This window comes from Chiloscyllium plagiosum, chromosome 2 (genome assembly GCF_004010195.1).
Source record: "Chiloscyllium plagiosum isolate BGI_BamShark_2017 chromosome 2, ASM401019v2, whole genome shotgun sequence".
Lineage (NCBI taxonomy): Eukaryota > Metazoa > Chordata > Chondrichthyes > Orectolobiformes > Hemiscylliidae > Chiloscyllium > Chiloscyllium plagiosum.
Window position 1 is genome coordinate 91,543,166 of NC_057711.1, and position 22,080 is coordinate 91,565,245.

Sequence of the window (22,080 nt, forward strand, 5' to 3'; positions counted from 1 at the left end):
TAGGGTATACCTGATCAGGTCCTGGAGATTTATCCACCTTTAACTGTTTCAAGACATCCAGCACTTCCTTCTCTGTAATCTGAACATTTTGTAAGATGTCACCATCTATTTCCCTATAGTCTATATCTTCCATATCCTTTTCCACAGTAAATACTGATACAAAATATTCATTTCTGCGGCTCCACACACAGGCTGCCTTGCTGATCTTTGAGGGGCCCTATTCTCTCCCTAGTTACCCTTTTGTCCTTAATATATTTGTAAAAACCCTTTGGATTCTCCTTAATTCTATTTGCCAACACTATCTCATGTCCCTTTTTTGCCTTCTTGATTTCTCTCTTAAGTATATTCCTACTTCCTTTTAACTCTTCTAAGGATTCACTCGATCTATCCTGTCTGTACCTGACATATGCTTCCTTCTTTTTCTTTACCAAACCCTCAATTTCTTTAGTCATCCAGCACTCCCTATACCTACCAGCCTTCCCTTTCACCCTGACAGGAATATACTTTCTCTGGATTCTTGTTATCTCACTTCTGAAGGCTTCCCATTTTCCAGCCGTCCCTTTACCTACAAACATCTGCCTCCAATCAGCTTTCGAAAGTTCTTGCCTAATACCATCAAAATTGGCCTTTCTCCAATTTAGAACTTCAACTTTTAGATCTGGTCTATCCTTTTCCATCTGGTCTATCCTTTTCCATCTGGTCTATCCTTTTCCATCATGATTTTAAAACGAATAGAATTATGGACACTGGCCCCAAAGTGCTCCCCCACTGACACCTCAGTCACCTGCCCTGCCTTATTTCCCAAGAGTAGGTCAAGTTTTGCAACTTCTCTAGTAGGTACATCCACATACTGAATCAGAAAATTGTCTTGTATGCACTTAAATTCCTCTCCATCTAAACCTTTAATACTATGGCAGTTCCAGTCGATGTTTGGAAAGTTAAAATTCCCTACCATAACTACCCTTTTATTCTTACAGATAGCTGAGATTTCCTTACATGTTTGTTTCTCAATTTCCCTCTGACTATTCGGGGGTCTACAATATAATCCCAATAAGGTGATCATCCCTCTCTTATTTCTCAGTTCCACACAAATAACTTCCCTGGATGTATTTCCGGGAATATCCTCCCTCAGCACAGCTGTAATGCTATCTCTTATCAAAAATGCCACTCCCCCTCCTCTTTTGCCTCCCTTTCTATCCTTCCTGTAGCATTTGTATCCTGGAACATTAAGCTGCCAATCCTGCCCATCCCTGAGCCATGTTTCTGTAATTGCTATGATATCCAAGTCCAATGTTCCTAACCATGCGCTGAGTTCATCTGCCTTCCCTGTTAGGCCCCTTGCATTGAAATAAATGCAGTTTTATTTACTAGTCCTACCTTGCCCCTGCCTGCCCTGACTGTTTGATTCACTTCTGTTTTCAACTGTACCAGTCACAGATTGATCTCTTTCCTCACTGTCTCTCTGGGTCCCACCCCACCCACCTAACTAGTTTAAATCCTCCCAAGCAGTTCTAGCAAATTTCCCTGCCAGTATATTAGTCCCCTTCCAATTCAGATGCAATCCATCATTCTTGTACAGGTCACTTCTACCCCAAAAGAGATTCCAATGATCCAAAAATGTGAATCCTTCTCCCATACACCAGCTCCTCATCTGCTCTATCCTCCTATTCCTTCCCTCACTAGCTCGTAGCACTGGGAGTAATCCAGATATTACTACTCTTGAGGACCTCCTTTTTAAATTTCTGCCTAACTCTCTGTAACCTCCCTTCAGAATCTCAACCTTTTCCCTTTCTATATCGTTGGTTCCAATGTGGACAATGACCTCTTGCTGGCCCCTCTCCCCCATGAGAACATTCTGCACCCTCCGAGGCATCCTTGATCCTGGCACCAGGGAAACAACACACCATTCTGCTTTTTCTCTGCTGGTCACAGAAACGTCTGTCTGTACCTTGGACTACAGAATCCCCTAACACAATTATCTCTCGGAGCCGACGTACCCCTCGTTGCATTAGAGCCAGTCTCAATACCAGAAACTTGGCTGTTCATGCTACGTTCCCCTGAGAATCCATCACCCCCTACATTTTCCAAACCAACATCAAATTCACCAATCCTCAGGTACCATCTTTGCCACAGGTCCTGATATCCCTCTGCCACTGCTTCACCACTACCTGCTCCAGCCAGCCAACCTCAAAATCATGTTTCTCACCGCTGGGCCCACATTATCATTGGCGCTGCTATGCCCCTCTGCCACCACCTATGGCAGAATCAACTAATAACAAAGTCACCAAACATCAGGCACCATTTTTGTCATTGCTCCTACCTTGCCGATGTCATGTGCTTGATCCGAAAAGGTAAGTAGGGGTTCAATTGAGGTTCATGCTGGGCCCACTCTACTCCACGCTTTTTCCCAGTCAAGGTCCATGGAGGCCTGCCCCGGGCCCAGCTCAAGATTGCTCGAGCTCTGTACTTTGGGCCTGCTCATGGTCCATGATAGATCTGCCCATGGTCCACGCTCTGGGCCCGATTTGAGATCACTCGAGATCCGCGCACTGGGCTCTCACTGCCAATGCAGACTAAGTTCAAGACAAGGTAAGTACATAAAACTAAATGAAAGGAAAAATAAAACAAAAGAAAAGCAGTCAAAGTGGACAAGCTCTGGTACAGGGGCTCTACTCCACCACCATTTTGGACTAGAACATCCTGGAGATTTCTGACAGGTCAGGACACAAGTGTTCAGCTGGGAAATCCAGATTTGAGAGAGAAAGTACTTTTTAATTGACTTACATACCTTAATAACTTTTAAGACAAATCCAAGCTAAATCCCAAATCAACTTCAATCCTACTCTGATGACACATAGAAGTTGGCGAGATGATCCCAACCCAACATTGCTTTTTGGGAATTTAATACTCGCATATAGGCAAACCTATTTTTCCTTGCTTTGGAAAATGCTTCCTACAGAGTAGAAAGTTTAGAACATAGAACAATACAGTTCAATACTGGCCTTTCAGACCACGATATTGTGCTGAGCGTTTATCTTAATCTAACGCCAACCTAACCTATACACCCCTCAACTTACTGCTATCTATGTGCTTGTCCAGCAGTTGCTTAAATGTTTCTAATGTCTGACTGTACTACCACCACTGGTAATGCATTCCACGCACCCACTACTCTCTACGTAAACAACCTACCTCTGACATTCTCTCCTATACCCTCCTCCAACCAATTTAAAATTATGACCCCTCATGACAGCCATTTCTGCCCTGGGGAAAAGTCTCTGGCTATCTACTCTATCTATACCTTCTACAACTCTATCAAGTCACCTCTCTTCCTTCTTCAATGTATAGTGAAAAGCCTGAGCTCACTCAACCTCTCTTTATAAGACAAGCCCTCCAATCCAGGCAGCGTCCTGGTAAATCTCCTCTACACCTTCTCTAAAGCAGGTGCATCATTCCCATAATGAAGCAACCAGAACTGAACACAATATTCCAAGTGTTGTCTAACCAGCATTTTATAGAGGTGCAGCAAACCTCACAGCTCTTAAACCCAATCCCCCTGTTAATGAAAGCCAAAACACCAAAAGCCTTCTTAACAACCCTGAGGGAACTTTGAGGGATCTCTGTATGTGGACCCCAAGCTCCCGCTGTTTCTCCACACTGCCAAAAATCCTGTTTTTAACCCTGTATTCAGCATTCAAATTCAACCTTCCAAAATGAATCACTTCGCATTTATCCCGGTTGAATTCCATCTGCCGCTTCTCAGCACAGGTCTGCATCTTGTCAATGTTTTGTTGTAGCCTGCAACAGCCCTTGACACCGTCTACAACATCACCAACCTTTGTGTCATCAGCAAATTTACTCACCCACCCTTCCACTTCTTCATCCAAATCATTTAAAAAAATTACAAAGAGCAGAGGCCTAAGAACAGATCCTTACGGGACACCACTGGTCACAGATTTGCAGGCAGAATTTTTCCATTCACTACCACTCATTGTCTTCTTTTGGCTAGCCAATTCTGTATTCAGACAGCAAAAATCCCCTGTAATCCATACATCCTAACTTTCCGAATGAGCCAAGAAAGACCTTACCAAATGTCTTACTGGTGTCGTGTGATTTTTGACCTTGTCCAACCCAGTCCAACACCAGTACTTCCACATAGGGTCATACAGTCGTACAGATGTACACAGGAAAAACAGACCCTTCGGTCCAACTTGTCCATGCCAACCAGATTTCCCAACCCAATCCAGTCCCACCTGCCAGCACCCCATCCATATCCCTCCAAACGCTTCCTATTCATAAATGCATCCAAGTGCCTTTTAAATGTTGCAATTGTACGAGCCTTCACCATTTCTTCTGGCAGCTCATTCCATACATGTACTACCGTCTGAGTGAAAAAGTTGTCCCTTAGCTCTCACCCTAAACCTATGTCCTCTAGTTCTGGACTCCCCCACCCCAGGGAAAAGACTTGTCCATTTATCCTATCTATGTCCTTCATGATTTTATAAACCTCTATAAGGTCACCCCTCAGCCTCCGATGCTCCAAGGAAAACAACCCTAGCCTCTTCTTATAGCTCATATCCTCTAATCCTGGCAACATCCTTGTAAACCTTTTCTGAACCCTTTCAAGTTTCACAAATTCCTTTGGATAGGAAAGAGACTAGAATTGCATGCAATATTCCAACAGTGGCCTAATCAATGTCCGTACAGCCACAATATGACCTCCCAACTCCTTTACCAATAAAGGAAAGCATACCAAATGCCTTCTTGACTATCATATCCACCTGAGACTCTGCTTTCAAGGAGCTATGAACCTGCACTCCAAATAGTAAACCGTGTCTTGCAGCTGGATAAATACACAATCCCTCCAATACAGGAATCATCTGCAAAGCTGGCAGGGAGGCGTCATTCACAAAGCTGGACATGAGGCATACATACATGCAGTTGTGTTTAGGTGAGGACTTCAAGAAGTATGCTACAATTAATACCCATAAGGATTTGTACCAATATGCAAGACTGTCATCTGGAGGATCACCAACCTGTGCCATTTTAAGGAGGATGGAGAATATTTTACAAGGTCACCATTTATCTGGATGACATACTAAAAACAGGAAAGATGAACAAAGAACATTTCAAAAACTTGTAAATACTTCATATTTCTCCAATGCCTTAGAAGGGAGAAATGAAATCTTTCTGGACCTGTCCCAAGTGAGCTAGGCAGACTACAGAGTCAACAAAACTGGGTTACACCTGTTGAAAGATGAAGTTAGGGTGATTAAAGGTCTCCTGGCTCCATGTTTGTATTGGAGCTTAGGTCTTTCCTTGGATTGGTGAAGTATTATGCAAAGTTTATTCATAATCTGCCCTCCATCCTGACACTCTTACATCTGCTATTGAAAAAGGGTCAGCCTGGGAAATGATCTCAGTGAAGAAGCAGCTATCATCACACTATAATCCCAAGCAAGATCTTGTGCTGACATGCCATATGGTATTGGGGTAATGTTGGCTCACAGATGGCCGAATGGAGATAAATGCTTCCCAGACTTTGGCTGATGCAGAGCACAAATTTGCCGGGATAAAGGAGGATGGATTGTCAATCATCTTTACGGATTTAAATTTGAAATGGAAAAGGACAACAAACCCTTGCTAGGGCTACTCAAAAAGGACAAGGCCATGATGTCCACAGCTTCAGGTCAAATTCAGTGGTGGCCTCTCATTCTAATTGCATACAATTACAAATTGGAATACCATCCAGAAAGCCAAGCAATATATGCAACAACTTGAGTTGACTCCCACTGGTTGATGCACCAGTGGTGTCGCCACTAGAAAAATCTGTTCTGGTTTTAAACCTTCTGGACAACCACTGACAGTATCAAACGGTGGACGCAAAAAGATTGGACCCTGGTAAAACTAAAACTGCTGGTTGCGATGGTGATTTAAAAAGGGCCATCACTATCAGAATTGAAATCTTTCTGGACCTGGCGAGACTAGATCACTGTGGAGGGCAGCCTTTTATTATGGGGAACAAGAGTGACTGTCCCAAGCAAAGTTCACTGCCAGAAACTGGCTGAACCCCACCAGGGTCATCCAGGGATGTTCAAAATGATGATATGTGTGAGCTCCTGCACAGTGGTTCATTTATCTTAGGTCTCTCTATCAAACACCTGAATCTCAGTGGTTTGTTTTTGTCTTGATGGGCATGTAATCTTGCTTAAAGACATTTTCAGCAATGGTCAAATGTATGTTCAAGAGGGAGGATTTCAAACTGGTCCATCTTTTTCACATCCCTGTCATTTCTTCTAGAAGTCTCAATCTTGGAAGCCATATTGACTTGGAAGGAAAACAGAAATTGCTGCCAAAACTCAGCAGGTCTGGCAGCATCTGTGGAGAGAAATCAGAGTTAATATTTCAGGTCAAATGAAACATTAACTCTGATTTCTCTCCACAAATGCTGCCAGACGTGCTGAGCTTTTTTACCAATTTCTGTTTTTGTTTCTGACTTACAGCATCTGCAGTTCTTTCAGTTTTTTATTTTGAATTAGAAGGCCCTGGTCTCCTCAATGGGGCAGATCTTGGGCTTTCATGGACTCCAGCACCTCTACCACCTCCTCTGAACATTCCTCCCTTTCTATGTCTTTTAAGGAGGCTTTTCTGATTATCTGAAAGTAACTTTAAGGTTGCTAACAGATCTGAAAGGCTTTTGAATGGATCGAATCTCTGGCCAACTTCCTTTCTTAGACACTTGCCTTTTTTATTATTCATTCACGGGAGGAGAGTGTTGCTAAGTGGGCCAGCATTTATGATCTATCCTGGATTGCCCAGAGGGTAGTTAAGGGTCACCTACATTGTTATGAGTCTAGTCACATCTAGGCCAGACCAGGTAATTTTGGCAGTTTCCCTCCTCAAAAGGATATTGTTGTGATAATGCTCCCATCTAACAATGAATGGCAGGGAAGCAATTATTTCAAACTCTCATGCAGGAGATTGTAAATTCTCATTACTTCTGTCCTGGCCAGGTTCCACTGTCTATCATATGGCACTGGTCCTTGGCATTAGTTATACATTCCTCCACAAACTCAACCCTTCTGTTTTGTGTGTGTTCTTCTCCTATTGCATAGCCTGGCACTTTTGACTGTAAATAATGATTATCTTTTCTCTTTCAGCTCTATCACAGGCAGCCACTTTTACAATATTGTTGTAGCCCTACCCTTTTGAATTCTCCTTATACATCATACTGCCTTCCTATTATCTAACTTGTTTTAAAGAGATATTTTATAAAACCTACTATGTTGATTATGCTATTGTTGAAAGGAAGATGACCAACCAAAAATATTTACATAGGCGTAATGCTTAAACAACTACATAAAGTACATATCTTGAAGAGGAAAGATAAGAACTGAAATAAAGAGAAACTTGAGGGCGGCACGGCTGCTTCACAGTGTCAGGGACCTGGGTTCGATTCCGCCCTCGGGAGACTGTGTGAAGTTTGCTCATTCCTCCCATGTCTGCGTGGGTTTCCTCTGGGTGCTCCGATTTTATCCCACAGTCGAAAGGTTAGATTAGATTACATTACATTACAGTGTGGAAACAGGCCCTTCGGCCCAACAAGTCCACACCGACCCGCCGAAGCGCAACCCACCCATACCCCTACATTTACCCCTTACCTAACACTATGGGCAATTTAGCATGGCCAATTCACCTGACCTGCACATCTTTGGACTGTGGGAGGAAACCGGAGCACCCGGAGGAAACCCACGCAGACATGGGAGGAATGAGCAAACTTCACACAGTGCAGATTATCTGGATTGGTCATGCTAAATTGTTCCATACTGTCCAGTGATGTGCAGGGTAGGTGAATTATCCATGGGAAATGTAGGGTTACAGGGATATGGGGGTGGGTCCGATTGAGATGCTGTTCAGAGGGATAGTGTCAACTCGGTGAACAGAATGGCCTGCTTCCACACTCTAGAGATTCTGTGATTTCCTTATCTTTCACTGTCACTGTTTTGTCAGATCAACAGATTCTTAATATGCTTTACTACTTTAACTTTCTTGTTGCACCTATTTACAAAGTTTGAGTTCAAGAAATGAAATAAAATTTGTATGAACCATACATGAATTTATGCACGCACATTTTGATTCAGCAATAAATAGGAAATAAGTACTGCCTTTAAAAATATAATATTAAACATAAGAAACATATTTTCCATCCAAGGTTTGCATAAAGTACTAAACATCCAACAATTATTTGGTGAAGGGGGAGACCAGAAATTAATCTTTACCAAATTTAGATTTAATTACAAACTTCAAAATTACAAGTATACACTCATTATCCTACTCTCTACCTTAATGTAAATGGCTCTAAATACTCAATGTGAGAAACCCATGAAAAGAAACCTTGGAAGGTGGCTTTTTTTAATGTTTAGATTAGATTAGATTACTTACAGTGTGGAAACAGGCTCTTCGGCCCAACAAGTCCATGCCGACCCGCCGAAGCGCAACCCACCCATACCCCTTTAACCTAACACTACGGGCAATTTAGCATGGCCAATTCACCTGCCCCGCACATCTTTGGACTGTGGGAGGAAACCGGAGCACCCGGAGGAAACCCACACAGACACGGGGAGAACGTGCAAACTCCACACAATCAGTCGCCTGAGTTGGGAATTGAACCCGGGTCTCTGGCGCTGTGAGGCAGCAGTGCTAACCACTGTGCCACCGTGCCACCCACTTTTACTTTAAAATCACCCATAGAATGTGATGTTATTGTAACAAAATAAAGTCTTCAAAGGAAGCTTACCAAATTCAAATAGTAATCCCAAGGTGATGTAGTCTAGCTCTCGTGGTGACTACCTGTCAGAGAAGGCCTCAACAGTGGGGACCGCATGGTATCTTCCCAAGGACACATGGGCATGGTTGTAGCCACAGAAGAGAGACAGTCTGGCAAGCTGAACAACCCATTCAACTATTTTTGCTTGAATCAATTGATGGTCACTTTGGTGAAGTGTCTATTTTTTAGCAAACCAACTGAACAATTAAAATATTAGCATAAAAGAACTACCTCTTAATAGGGCATTGTTACAAAAATTAAATAATCAAAGGAGACTTACAAACTTAAAGTAAATATAATTGCTGGGTCTGATGATGCATTCCAGCGGAAGGCCTCAAGTACAATAGCGGTCACTGTGGCCTCTCTCTCTGTCGAATTTGAGTATGGCCATAACCGGGAAAGAGAAGCAAGCGGTCAGGTCTAATGACCCATATTCTGGACTTTTTAATGATTACCTTAGCCAGACCAAAGAGTAGACACACAAAAAGCTCCCTCAACCTGTCTACCACAGTGTACACTCAGTGGCAAAGATATGGAACATGGGCTGAAATGTAAACAACAGGAGGAGCATGATTTCAAATAAAAACAAACAGGGGCTGTAAAGTAACACACCTTGTGTATGCATGGAACATGGCCATCAATTTACACAGTTAAAAATCTCACAACCCTAGGTTATCGTCCAACAGGTTTAATTGGAGTGCCTCCAAATAAACCTGTTGGACTATAACCTGGTGTTGTGTGATTTTTAACTTTGTCCACCCCAGTCCAACACCAGCTCCTCCAAATTATCAATTTATACAATTAACAGAAAATATCAAATGGTACTATACATACAGCCTGAGGTTACCAAAATTATCACCTAATTTTGACTTAATTAAATTTTATTGTTGCGCAGTACTCTGAGAAATGCAACAATTAGAATGGTTTCTCATTTATGAAAAAGATATTAATAAATACTAACTGATCACTTGCAGTACGAGGCAGAGAAAGGGAAATGGATCTTGAAAGAAGAATTAGTTCCATTTTCCTTTTCATGTTTCAGAGCCCTCTGAAATAAAGTGCAATAAAGGAAATTTTTACTTTGTTATACCAGAGCAGTTTTTAAAGGAAATGTGGTGGTGACTTGGCAAAAACATGGCTGAATGGGTAATTGCAGTTTTCAAAATATAGATGACTTAGAGGCAGATGAGAAGATGATTAACCAACATTTAGAAGACTGTCAAATTTAGGCTAGCTAACATTGTAATTTATTGAGAAATGATGTAGGAAAGTAAAAATTTCCTCTTACTCTGTTACACCCTGACTAATGTTGTATATTAAGATGGAACAAAAATGCTTTATCTGCAGTGACGTTTTCACTATGTCATTGTCTCCACCTAGTTCTAACATTTTTATTAAAACATATATGTATAGCAGTACTTTCTTTCAAAATAGCAATACATTATTTGCTATACTTGAAAATGCAGATGCCTATGAGAATTTCTTTACACATGTTAATAGTTTCCATCCTACCCTCCAATTCGCAATTGAAATGGAAGTCCAATAAGTTCCCTTTCCTCAATGTCCTAGTTAAGCAGTTAACCAGGAACTTTTCATTACTGTTTACCACAGACCTACCCTCACTGGTTAGTACCTCACTTGAGATTCCTACAATTCCACATACTAATAAATTGGCGTTATCAGAAGCCTCGTAAATAGGGCCTGAGCAATTTGTTAACCGCACAAACTTCGTACTGGAATAGAGTGCATCAAAGCCATCTGACACGATAACAGCTAACCCAATAAGATAATTTCTCGCAGGAACTCATGAAAAGCCCTAAGGCCTTTGGTTGGAGGCCTGTAAAATACCAAGTCTACTGCAGATTACTCTCGAGGACTAAGGTATCTCAAACATTTGACCAACAAGTGAAAATAACTGGTGTACATTGCTATTTTGCAGTAGTAACATAAATGGTGTTCGCATTAAAAGAATGCTGCCAACCAAAAGGTTTCTGCCTATCACACAGATGAGTAAAACAGTGCATCGACTTCAATGCCAGTGTGATTTCAGACATGAGGCTGGTACATCCTAAAGACTGGTGAACATAAGAGGTATAGTTAGTAAGTTTGCAGATGACACCAAAGTTGGAGGTGTAGTGGACAGCGAAGGAGGTTACCTCAGATTACAACGGAATCTTGACCAGATGGGCCAATGGGCTGAGAAATGGCAGATTGACTTTAATTTAGGTAAATGTGAGGCGCTGGATTTTGGGAAAGCAAATCTTAGCAGGATTTATACACTTAATGTTAAGATTCTGGGGAGTGTTGCTGAACAAAGAGACCTTGGAGTGTAGGTTCATAGCTCCTTGAAAGTAGAGTGGCAGATAGATAGGATAGTGAAGAAGCGTTTGGTATGTTTTCCATTATTGGTCAGAGCATTGAGTACAAGAGTTGGGAAGTCATGTTGTGGCTGTACAGTACATTGATTAGGCCACTTTTGGAATACTGTGTGCAATGTTGGTCTCCTTCCTGTTGGAAGGATGTTGTCAAACTTGAAAGGGTTCAGAAAAGATTTACAAGGTTGTTGCCAGGTTTGGAGGATTTGAGCTACAAATGAGTCAACATGGCAATTAACATTCATACAGCAATGACCATCTCTAACAAAGGACTATTTAACTATTTTCGCTAGATATCCAAAACATTACTGTAACTGCATGTTTCACTACCTACTTCTTTAGGATTACCATTGACAAGAATCTGAATAGAAACTGAATCTGGTGGAATACGTTCAGTGGCCTGCTCCGAAAATGAGTCAATTTGTATTGTAGCTACAAGAGTAGGTCAAAGGCAGGGAATCTAGAACATAGAACATAACAGCGCAATACAGGCCCTTCAGCCCCCAATGTTGCACCAACCTATGAAACCAATCAGAAGCACATCTAACCTACACTATTCCATTATATTCTATATGTTTATCCAATGACCATTTATATATAGAACATAGACATGCCAAATTTAAGGGCCATGATAATCTCACATTAAAGATGAATGGGACATGTCATCAGCATGGTTGATTCAATACTGCCCAGAAAGCTACTTGACTCAGATGGTGAGTAATTCACTGACTGTCCACCATCAACATGGCACATGTTCAGCACAGCCCCAACAATATTCACAAATCTACCATCCAATTCAAAACAGCTTGATCAGCACGTCATTCAGCACCTTAAGGATTCACTGGCTAGACTGCTTGTCCAAAGATGCAGCAGTATAGCCCCTAGGCAAAATGCACTGCTGCAACTTGCCAAACCTCCTGACACAGCACCTTTCAACCAGCAACCTGCACTATCTAAAATAAATAGAGTCAATGCCTGGGAACACCACACCTGCAATTTCCCCTCCAAAGCATACACTATCCTGAATGAAATATATCACCATTGCTTCTCTGTCACTGGGTTAAAATCTTGCAAATTTATTCCCCTATGATGTATGTAAACAGAACACATTCACAACAGTTATTCAAGAAGGTGGCTCGCCACCAAATCTGAAGGAAAATTAGATATGAATAACCAATGCCAGCCTTGCCAGTAACAATCACTTCCAATGTCAAAATGAAAGAACAATGTGTTAACTTAATATCAGATGCATAACTGAAAATGTGTTGCTGGAAAAGCGCAGCAGGTCAGGCAGCATCCAGGGAACAGGAGAATCGACGTTTCAGGCATAAGCCCTTCTTCAGGGCTATCCTGATGCATAACTATCAGATGCATAACCCCACTAGACACAGCAAAGGTTACAAACCTCCAGCATTAGTACTGAAGACCTGCTCCAGAACTAGCTGCACTCCTGGCCAGGCTTTTCCAGTAGAGCTACAACACTGACACTTATCAGGAAATACTGAAAATTGCCCAGGTATTTCCAGTCCACAAAAAGGAAGAAAAATCGAAATCATTAAGGTTGTCAAAGCAGCATTTGCTTGATCCATAAAACCCTAGAAAAACAGAGTCAATGGGAATCAGAGGAAAATTCTCCACTGATTGGAGTCATAGCAAACACAAAGGATATAGTTGCCAGAGGTCAATGTTGGGGCAGTACAGTGGCTCAGTGGTTAGCACTGCTGCTTCAGAGTATCAGGGATTCTGGTTCAATTCCAGCCTTGTGCAATTGTCTGTGTGGAATCTGTTAATGGCTCAGCTGGTTGTGGTCTCCCCTTTATTTTGCTGCCAGAGGAATGGGAAAACATTCATCCCCATCTCCAACTTAAACAGCAGACCAACTGTTTTTTAAATCTGCACTCTAAGTTCTAAGCTCTCCAAAAAGGGGAAACGTCCTTTTATTATCCAACCTGTCACTTCATCTCAAGACCATATGGGTACCAATAAAATTAGTGAACTTTCATGTTAGAAGTTACAAAATAATAATAATAAAAACATCAAACACATCAGGTCTACTGACAAATCATGTTATGTAATGTGTTGACACAGATGCAGTGCAATGTTTAAAAAATGATTGATCGTGAAAACAGTGTGGCACGGTGGTTAGCACTGCTGTCTCACAGCACCAGGGACCCAGGTTCGATTCTACACTCAGCTGGAGTTTGCACATTCTCCCCAAGCCTGCATGGGCTTCCTGCAGGTGCTCCAGTTTCCTCCCACAGTCCAAAGATGTGCAAGCTCGTTGATTGGCAATGCTAAATTACTGTAAGTGTCCAGGGATGTGCAGGCTAGGTGGGGTAGCCATGAGAAATACAGGGCTAGGATGGAGGGGTGGGCCTGGATGCAATGTTCTTCGAAGGGGCGGTGTGAACTCCATGGGTTTGCACACTATAGGGATTCTATAATTTTATGAATAACTTCAGTCCCATACATCACTGCAGGAGTTCCACAACATTATGCCCTAGACCCAACTATCTTCAGCTGCATCGTCAATGACCTTCTCTCCATCACTGCACAATTATCATTCATGACTCTTCAGATACTGAAGCATTCCATGCCAATATGCAGCAGCAATTGGACAACATCCAATGAATGAGAACACAAGTGTCAGGCAATATCCATCTCAAACAAAAGAGAACGGAACCAATGCCCAATTACCATTGCTGAATTACCCACTATCAGCAACTGGTGGTTATGATTAGCCAGAAACTGAACCAGACAAGTCATATAAATATAGTTCTTAAAACAGCTCATCAGATGTTTGAAATTCTGCAGCAAGTAACTCAGTTCCACTCTCCACAATAAAAATCCATTATCTACAAGGCATAAATCATGATTATGATGGAATATTAGAAACACAGAATCTCCACAATGTGGTAACAGGCCATTTGGCCCAACAAGTCCACACCAATCCTCTGAAGAGCATCCCACACACACTCACCCCTGGTATCCTATCCCTGCACTCCTGAATTTCCCATAGCTATTCCAACTAACCTGCATATCCCTGGACACTATGAGCAATTTTGCATGGCCAATCCAGCTAAACTGCACATCTTTAGACTGTGGGAGGAAACCAGAGCATCTGGAGGAAACGCTTGCAGACACAGGGAGAATGTGCAAAGTCCACGCAGACAGTCACCCAAGGTGGGAACTGAAACTCGGGCCCTGGCCCTGTGAGGCAGCAGTGCTAACCACCAAGCACCATGTGCTGTTGCCCATTTATTTAGATGGATGCAGCTTCAACAATATTCAATAAGCTCAAAAAAGCTGCTTTGGGAAAAAGTAGCCCACTTAATTGGCATTCTATCACCATCTTCAACATTAACTCCCTTTGAACCAACTACAAGATGCAGCAACTCACTAGAGCTCCTTCAACAGCATGTTCCAAACTCCGAAACTCCACAACCTAGCAGGAGAAATGCAGATGCATGGAAACACCATCACCTGCAAATATCTCTCCAAGCCACATGTATCCCAATTTGGAATTATACCGTCACTCTTTTACTCTTGCTGAACCAAAATCCTGGAATACTTTTCCTAACTGCACTATATCTACATTCTAAGGACTGCAGCAAATCAAGATATCAGCTAGTCATTTCTTTCTTCAGGACAGTTAGGGAAAAGCAAAAAATAATGGATTAGCCAGCAACACCGATATCCCATGAACAACTTTTTAAAACTACAAATTGAAAACCAATTTGGTAATGGTCACCAAGGTTAATATCATAAATTGTTGCAAAAATTATCTGGCTCACTAAAGCCCTGGGTAAATGGAACCATCAGTCATTACATTGTAGGCCTACATGTGACAAAAGATCCACAACAATTGGATGATTTTAACTGTCTTCTGCCAAGTACAAGCCACCCACTTATCAAATTCCAGGACAATTAAAGACAGAGAACAAATGCTGACTTTGCCAGCGATGTAAATGTCCCACGAAGGAATTAAGACAATAAAACTTGTACCAATGTCCATTATTCACAGCAGAAAAGAACATTTCATCCTTTAAACTTTGGCTAAACTTAAAGCTTTCAAGGTAAAATTATCCATGTTTAAAATGTATTGATTCTTAGGGTGTGCCATTGCTGTGTCCCAATCTGCTGCTAAAGGAGGAAGTGGCATAGTCCAGCCTGATTTACTCTCAATATATTTCATTTCAGTGATTTGATTCATCGTATCTGAACTTGCTTCCTCAAATTATTAGTTCAGAACTCTAGATAATTAAAAAAACAAACCATGGAACATGAATATAATGGTCTGTATTTATTGCCCATGCCTAGCTGACCTCAAGAAGGTGGTGGTGAATCGCTATGGTCCGTTTGGTGAAAACACATGCAGTTACATATATTTTGTTCCTGAATTGATGTAACAACCATGAAAGAATAAAAATATATTCCTAAGTCAGAATGGTTGCACAGTTGGGATGGAAAAAATTCCCATGTGCTATCTGTTCTTGCTTTTCTGGTGGTAGAGTTACGAATTGAGAAGGACTGTCAAAAAATCTTGGGAAGTTGCTAAGTGCCTTCTTGTAGATGGTGTTAGTATCACAGGGAGCAAACAGTTTAGCTATTGGATGGGGGGTCAATGAAGTGGCCTACCATGCCCTGCATCTTGAATGTCCTTGAAGCTGCATTCTTTTGGGAGTTTCTAATGCTCCCAAAATTACTAATGCAGTAAGGACTCTACCGCATGCCTATATTTTATCCAATTCTACATTTTTTTAATAGCTTGTTCCTGAAATATTTTGTTATAATCAGCTTTTGGATTCTCATAACAGGGATTTATTAAATCAAGAAAGGTCACCGTTCATCACAAACTCATTTTTGTCGACACAGTGTACCTTTAACTCAATCTTGATTGACTACGTTTGTTTTAGCCATAAATACTACACAATACCAAATTACGAGAAAAAAACCCACAATATATAACATATGAAGACTTTGAAAAAGCAGGCTACTGTTTTGGCCAGTTGCTTTATTGGTGCAAGTTCAACATAAGTAATATTTTAAAATAATTTATATTCATATGATGGTGAAAACAATGACTGCAGATGCTGGAAACCAGATTCTGGATTAGTGGTGCTGAAAGAGCACAGCAGTTCAGGCAGCATCCAAGGAGCAGCAAAATCAACGTTTCGGGCAAAAGCCTTTCATCAGGAATAAAGGCAGAGAGCCTGAAGCGTGGAGAGATAAGCTAGAGGAGGGTGGGGATGGGGAGAAAGTAGCATGGAGTACAATAGGTGAGTGGGGGAGGGGATGAAGGTGATAGGTCAGGGAGGAGAGAGTGGAGTGGATAGGTGGAAAAGGAGATAGGCAAGTAGGACAAGTCCATACAAGTCACAGGGACAGGTTCCTAGTTATTAATCTAGATCACTTACCTAGCTCATTAATTAAATTTCTTCCTTTGGAAACAAATGGACCAACTTCACTTGGATGCATTTTTGCTCGCTCTTTCAAATCAGCACCTGAAAGTAAAGGAAACTCATCAATATAACCTTACACTCTTAATTTGAATAGCAGTTCACAAAATGACTGTTTCCACTCAGCCTTTTCTGTTTTGAAAAACCAATTCTTCATCCAATTCAACTTCTAATCACAGTTAAAATTCTCCAGTCCTGGAATCTTCATTAATCTCCTCTACATACAATGTGCAATTATGTTCTCCCTCTCATAAGGAGATCAGAACTATATGCAGTATTCTGTTGTGGCCTAACCAGTATTTTATTCAGAGCACTATTCCAAAATACTTAATCAGTTTTCAGCCCTTTGCAGATTTTCAAATGGTTGTGAAAAGGCCACTCAACAGGTTATTGCTAAGTAAGTGTTGTTTGATAGCACTTTCAATTATCTCTTCAATCACTACTCTAAAATTTGAGACTACATAATCCTTGTAACATCCAGAGTATCCAACCTTTTCTTAAAACATTTAGAGTGAATCAAATTGGCTGAAGACTTGCATCTGTGAGGCCAGGGACCTCAACAGCAGGTCAACATGGATCATCCATTTGGCACCTCTGGCTGAAGATGGACAAACATTCAAAGTTTGTGAGAAGATTTGTAGCTCAGGTGCTCGTTGTTGTGGTTCTGTTCGCCGAGCTGGGAATTTGTGTTGCAGACATTTCGTCCCCTGTCTAGGTGACATCCTCAGTGCTTGGGAGCCTCCTGTGAAGCGGCAGATACAAATCACTATAAATGCCGGAGGAAACATCACAGAAGCGCTTCAGAGGAGGCTCCCAAGCACTGAGGGATGTCACCTAGACAGGGGACGAAACGGCTGCAACACAAATTCCCAGCTTGGCGAACAGAACCACAACAATGGACAAACATGTCTTTTGCACTGGTAAGGCTATATGTAGAGCTTCCTGCCCCTCTTAGTTGTTTAATGGTCCACACCCATTCAGACTGATGTGACAAGAATACGGATCTTAGATCGGATCCATTGGTTGTGGAGCCACTTATCTCTATCATATAATATTCTGACATCTGGCATGCAGAAAGTCCTGTGTTGTCATTTTATCAAAATACCTAATACTTAGATTTGCCTGGTGTCGGTCCTGGATTCTGTTCTTTAACTCTTCATTGAAAACGGTTGATCGCCCAGCCTGATTTTGATGGTAAAGTGGAGGATATGTCAGGCAATGAGGTTACAGATTGAGATTGAATCCAATTCTGCTGTAATAGTCCACAGCACCTCATGCTCAGTCTTGAGTTACTAGATTTATTCAAAGTCTGTCCCATTTGGTATGGCACATGTACCACACAATCAAATGGAGCTTAATTTCAAAAGACAAGGTGAGACTTCTCTCCAAAAATGTCACTTCAGTTGCCACTCCAAACAATACTATTCTGGACAGATGCATCTGCAGCAGATGGACTGGTGGGGGCAAAGTCAAGTATGTTTTCCTTCTTTTTGGTTCCTTCACCAACTGCTGCAGACACAGTCTATTAGTTATGTCCTCAGTGACTCAGCCAGTTGATTGTGGTGCTATCAAGCCACTCTTGAAGATGGAAGTTGAAGTCCCCCACCCAGACAACATTCTGTGCCTTTGCTTCCTCCCAAATGATGTTTAACATGGAGGGTAATCAATAGCTAGTTTTGTTGAGCTGATGCAATGAGATTTCTTGGGGTCTGGAGTCAACTCCCTCCCAACTGTAAATCACTTCACTGTCACTTTTGCTGACAGGCAAAGCAATAGTACTAGGTGAAAGTGAGGTCTGCAGATGCTGGAGATCAGAGTCAAGATTGGAGTGGCGCTGGAAAAGCACAGCATCCAAGGTGCAGGAAAATCGATGTTTCGGGTAAAAGCCCTTCATCAGGAATAGTACTGGCCAAGAAATTGTCTGTAAGCTGTCATTCACGAAACTATTGCTTGATTAGCCTGTAGGACGGTCCTCCCAATTTTGTCATAAGGTTCTAAATATTAGTGAGGAGAATTTTGCAGCATCAGCAGGGCTGGGCTTGCCATTGATCTAAGTATTGAAAATGGTAATGTCAGGTGGTCAGTCTGTCCTCTCTCATTGAAGTCTTTAGGCTTTATAGTAGATTTTGATACAACTGAAATGGCTTGCTAGGTCATTTTAGAGGCAATTAAGAGTCAACAACATTGCTGTGGGTCATATCCATGTGTAGGTCAGACTAGGTAAGGGTAGGAGATACTTTCTCCTCCAGTGGATATCAAGAAGCCACATGAATTCTTATGACAGTCAACAGCAGTTATTATCTAGCATTGTGGGATTAAAATCCATTTTGCTAGAGCATTTGAATAGGGCTGTGGATTACTAGTCCAGTGACATTATCATTATGCCACCACTTTGCATTAAGTTCTACCCAATCTGATGATGTCACAGTCTTTGGGTTGGAATCTCTCAGTCTTGCATAAAGTCCTGTTGGGGTCAGAAGCAACATATTTAGTTCAAATAATTTTAAGGAATTATGCCAAACTAGTTAAGTGTAACATACTTATTGATATTATGTCATAATAAACTATCTCATTATGCAAGACAAGTTGCACTTCTTGTTCTGACTCACCTGTCTTCTATCATCTATCACTGATGAGACAGGCCCGTAAACTCAAAACGAAGAGAAAGATTGGTGGGAACAGAATATCTCAACTGCCAAGAGATCAATACAACATACTGTAAATTCCAGCAATGAAATTATCATTTTTCATTCTTGTTTTTGATATATAGCCTGATACAGCAATCCTTCTGGCATATGTTCCCTCATGAAAGTCACAATTGTGTCTTTTCTCAACATTGTAACTTCCTCCCCCATTTTCTTTTTCCTAATCTTATCTGAAAATCCTGTATCAAAGCCTAAAAAGGTGCAGGATCAAAATCCATTTCACGTTTCAGTAATAACTGCGTCTTCATTCATATGTCTATTTGTGGAATCAGCTAGACTCAATAATTTGAAGAACATAGCATTAAGCATAGTACAGCACTTTTGCCGTATATTTTCTACCCTTTTGTTTCATTTGCCCCTCTCTCATATGCAGTCATAGCGATCTATAGCACAGAAAAAGGCCCTCCAAGCCAGTCAACCACCTGATGAAGGAGCGGCGCTCTGAAAGCTAGAGCTTCCAATTAAACCTGTTGGACTATAACCTGGTGTTGTGTGATTTTTAACCCAGATGAAAACAATCACTTAACTTTCCTAATCCTATTTTCCAGGATTTTGTCCATAGCCTTGTATACCAGGAGGTATTAATTTCTGCCTTCCACTTTTAAAATTCATTCACGTGATGAGGCTGCCACTGGCAAAGCCAGCATTTTTAACTGCCCTCTTGGGCAATAAATCAGCCTCATTGCCCATGGGTCTGAAGTCCAGACCAGATAACGATGACATTAGTGAAGCAGATGGGTTTTTTCAAAGTTGATAATGGATTCATAATCCTCATTAGAGAATTAATTCCAGATTTTTAAAATTTAATTCAAATTCCATCACCTGCCATGGTGGGATTTGAACCTGCATGCCCAGAGCATTAGCTATGACTCTGGATAAATAGTCCAGCAATAAAACGCCTGGGCCATTGCCTCTCCCTGATCTTTGCTAGCTTTTCTAACTTTGCTTCTCTCCCTTCTAAATCTATAAATTATCAATCCCTGCCATGCTAGGTTAGTCTCTGCCTAACAGCACCAGAAATTTCACTTTAGTAATACTGATTTTAGCCCTATATAGCTGCAAACTGTCTGGCCCTGTATATTTCCCATCTGCACCAAAGCCTGCACTATCTCTCCATTTATATGCACTGTTCCCTTGTTTGTGCAATCACAGGCATAAGAATATGACAAGTTTGCCTTCACTCCTGGATTGGCTGGAAACCTACTGGAATCAGCAACAATCTCCCATGAGCAAATACAGCATTCCAGGGGATTAAAAACTGTGACAATTGATCATTCATCCCCTCATCATCAGGCCAAATTAACTGAAGATGCTGTGAATACGACTTAGAGGAGCCATGGCATGTGCTAAAACTTGGGGAAAGATATTGCCAAGGTGAGGCAGAAACCAGGCAAATGGAAGCACTTCACTCTCACCACAGCAGGTGAAATCCCAGGCATCCATTGTTAGGTACTCTTGGTGTTGCTGTACATACCACTGGTCTGACTTACTTCCAGGCCACCTTCCTCTTCACTTGGAGGTCAAAGATAAATGGTGCTTGCAGGGGCATCATGTGCAAAACTCTGGATAAGGGGGGGGCAAAAGTATCCAATGCCACCCTCACAGCGCCAGAGACCCGGGTTCAATTCCCGACTCAGGCGACTGACTGTGTGGAGTTTGCACATTCTCCCCGTGTCTGCGTGGGTTTCCTCCGGGTGCTCCGGTTTCCTCCCACAGTCCAAAGATGTGCAGGTCAGGTGAATTGGCCATGCTAAATTGCCCGTAGTGTTACGTAAAGGGGTAAATGTAGGGGTATGGGTGGGTTGCGCTTCAGCGGGCCGGTGTGGACTTGTTGGGCCGAAAGGCCTGTTTCCACACTGTAAGTAATCTAATCTAATCATCCTAATAGCCACCTTGTGTGCAGCTGCATCAAGCGGTGTGCAGAACCTTAGTGTCACTACGTACTGAGGTTCTACCTGCTCATATGTTATGAAGGATGGGTTTGGCCTCGTTACCACACAACGCTTTAAATAGTTGGACCTTTCCACATCACCAGACCCTCATGGAAAAACTTGAAAAGGAAAACAGGCAGTGGTCAGCATAGAGCTCAGAGATCCTGCAGGAAAAAGGAGACACTTGATTCTGTTGGTGATTCTCTGAGCTGACTGTCAAAGTCATTTGGTAGAATGCCTCATCACCAGAACTTTCCAACAAACATCAAGATGGAGTTTGGCTGAAAACAATAAATGTTGGCAATCACAGCAGGTCAAGCAACACCCATGGAGAGAAAGGCGCTTTACAACCTTCTGGACTAGAGTTCAACACCTTCAAATTGTGAACCAACTCCCATTCCTTCTCTTCCTTTTAGCTTTACTTGTTACATTCGGTCTCCCCTTCCCGGACCCCAGTGGGACTGTTTGTTTTATTTTCAGATCTGGCAGTTAGACACACCATTGTTCTACCATTCTCACATTCTGATCACTTAATCTGAATTATCAAAATCCTTTCTCCCAAAACACACTACACTCCAACCCTGCCCCCCCCACCCCTACTACATCATAAATGCTACCCCTTCCTTACTTAATGTCAGCTCTGATGGTATGGTATGTCATGTCATCAGTATGGGTTTTTATACTGACACTGACAACTCCAGAGGACACTATGAATTTGGAGTGGTCACATGAATATGGTTCAAGGCCATAACATGCTCAAAACTTTGGAAGAATATATCATCAAAC

The 22,080-nt window shown here is 41.8% G+C and overlaps 1 protein-coding gene across 5 annotated transcripts in view; it reads right to left on the reverse strand.

Moving 5' to 3' along the window:
- Positions 1-22,080, reverse strand: part of auh (AU RNA binding protein/enoyl-CoA hydratase) — a 316,065-nt gene that overhangs the window by 172,348 nt on the left and 121,637 nt on the right. For 4 of the 5 annotated variants that reach the window (XM_043714131.1, XM_043714121.1, XM_043714150.1 and 1 more), the window contains exon 4: positions 16,617-16,703. The exons of the other annotated variant lie outside the window; for it this stretch is intronic. In XM_043714131.1, the coding sequence (XP_043570066.1) occupies positions 16,617-16,703 (87 nt within the window). The remainder of the gene's footprint in view (positions 1-16,616; positions 16,704-22,080) is intronic. 5 annotated transcript variants of the gene reach the window in all.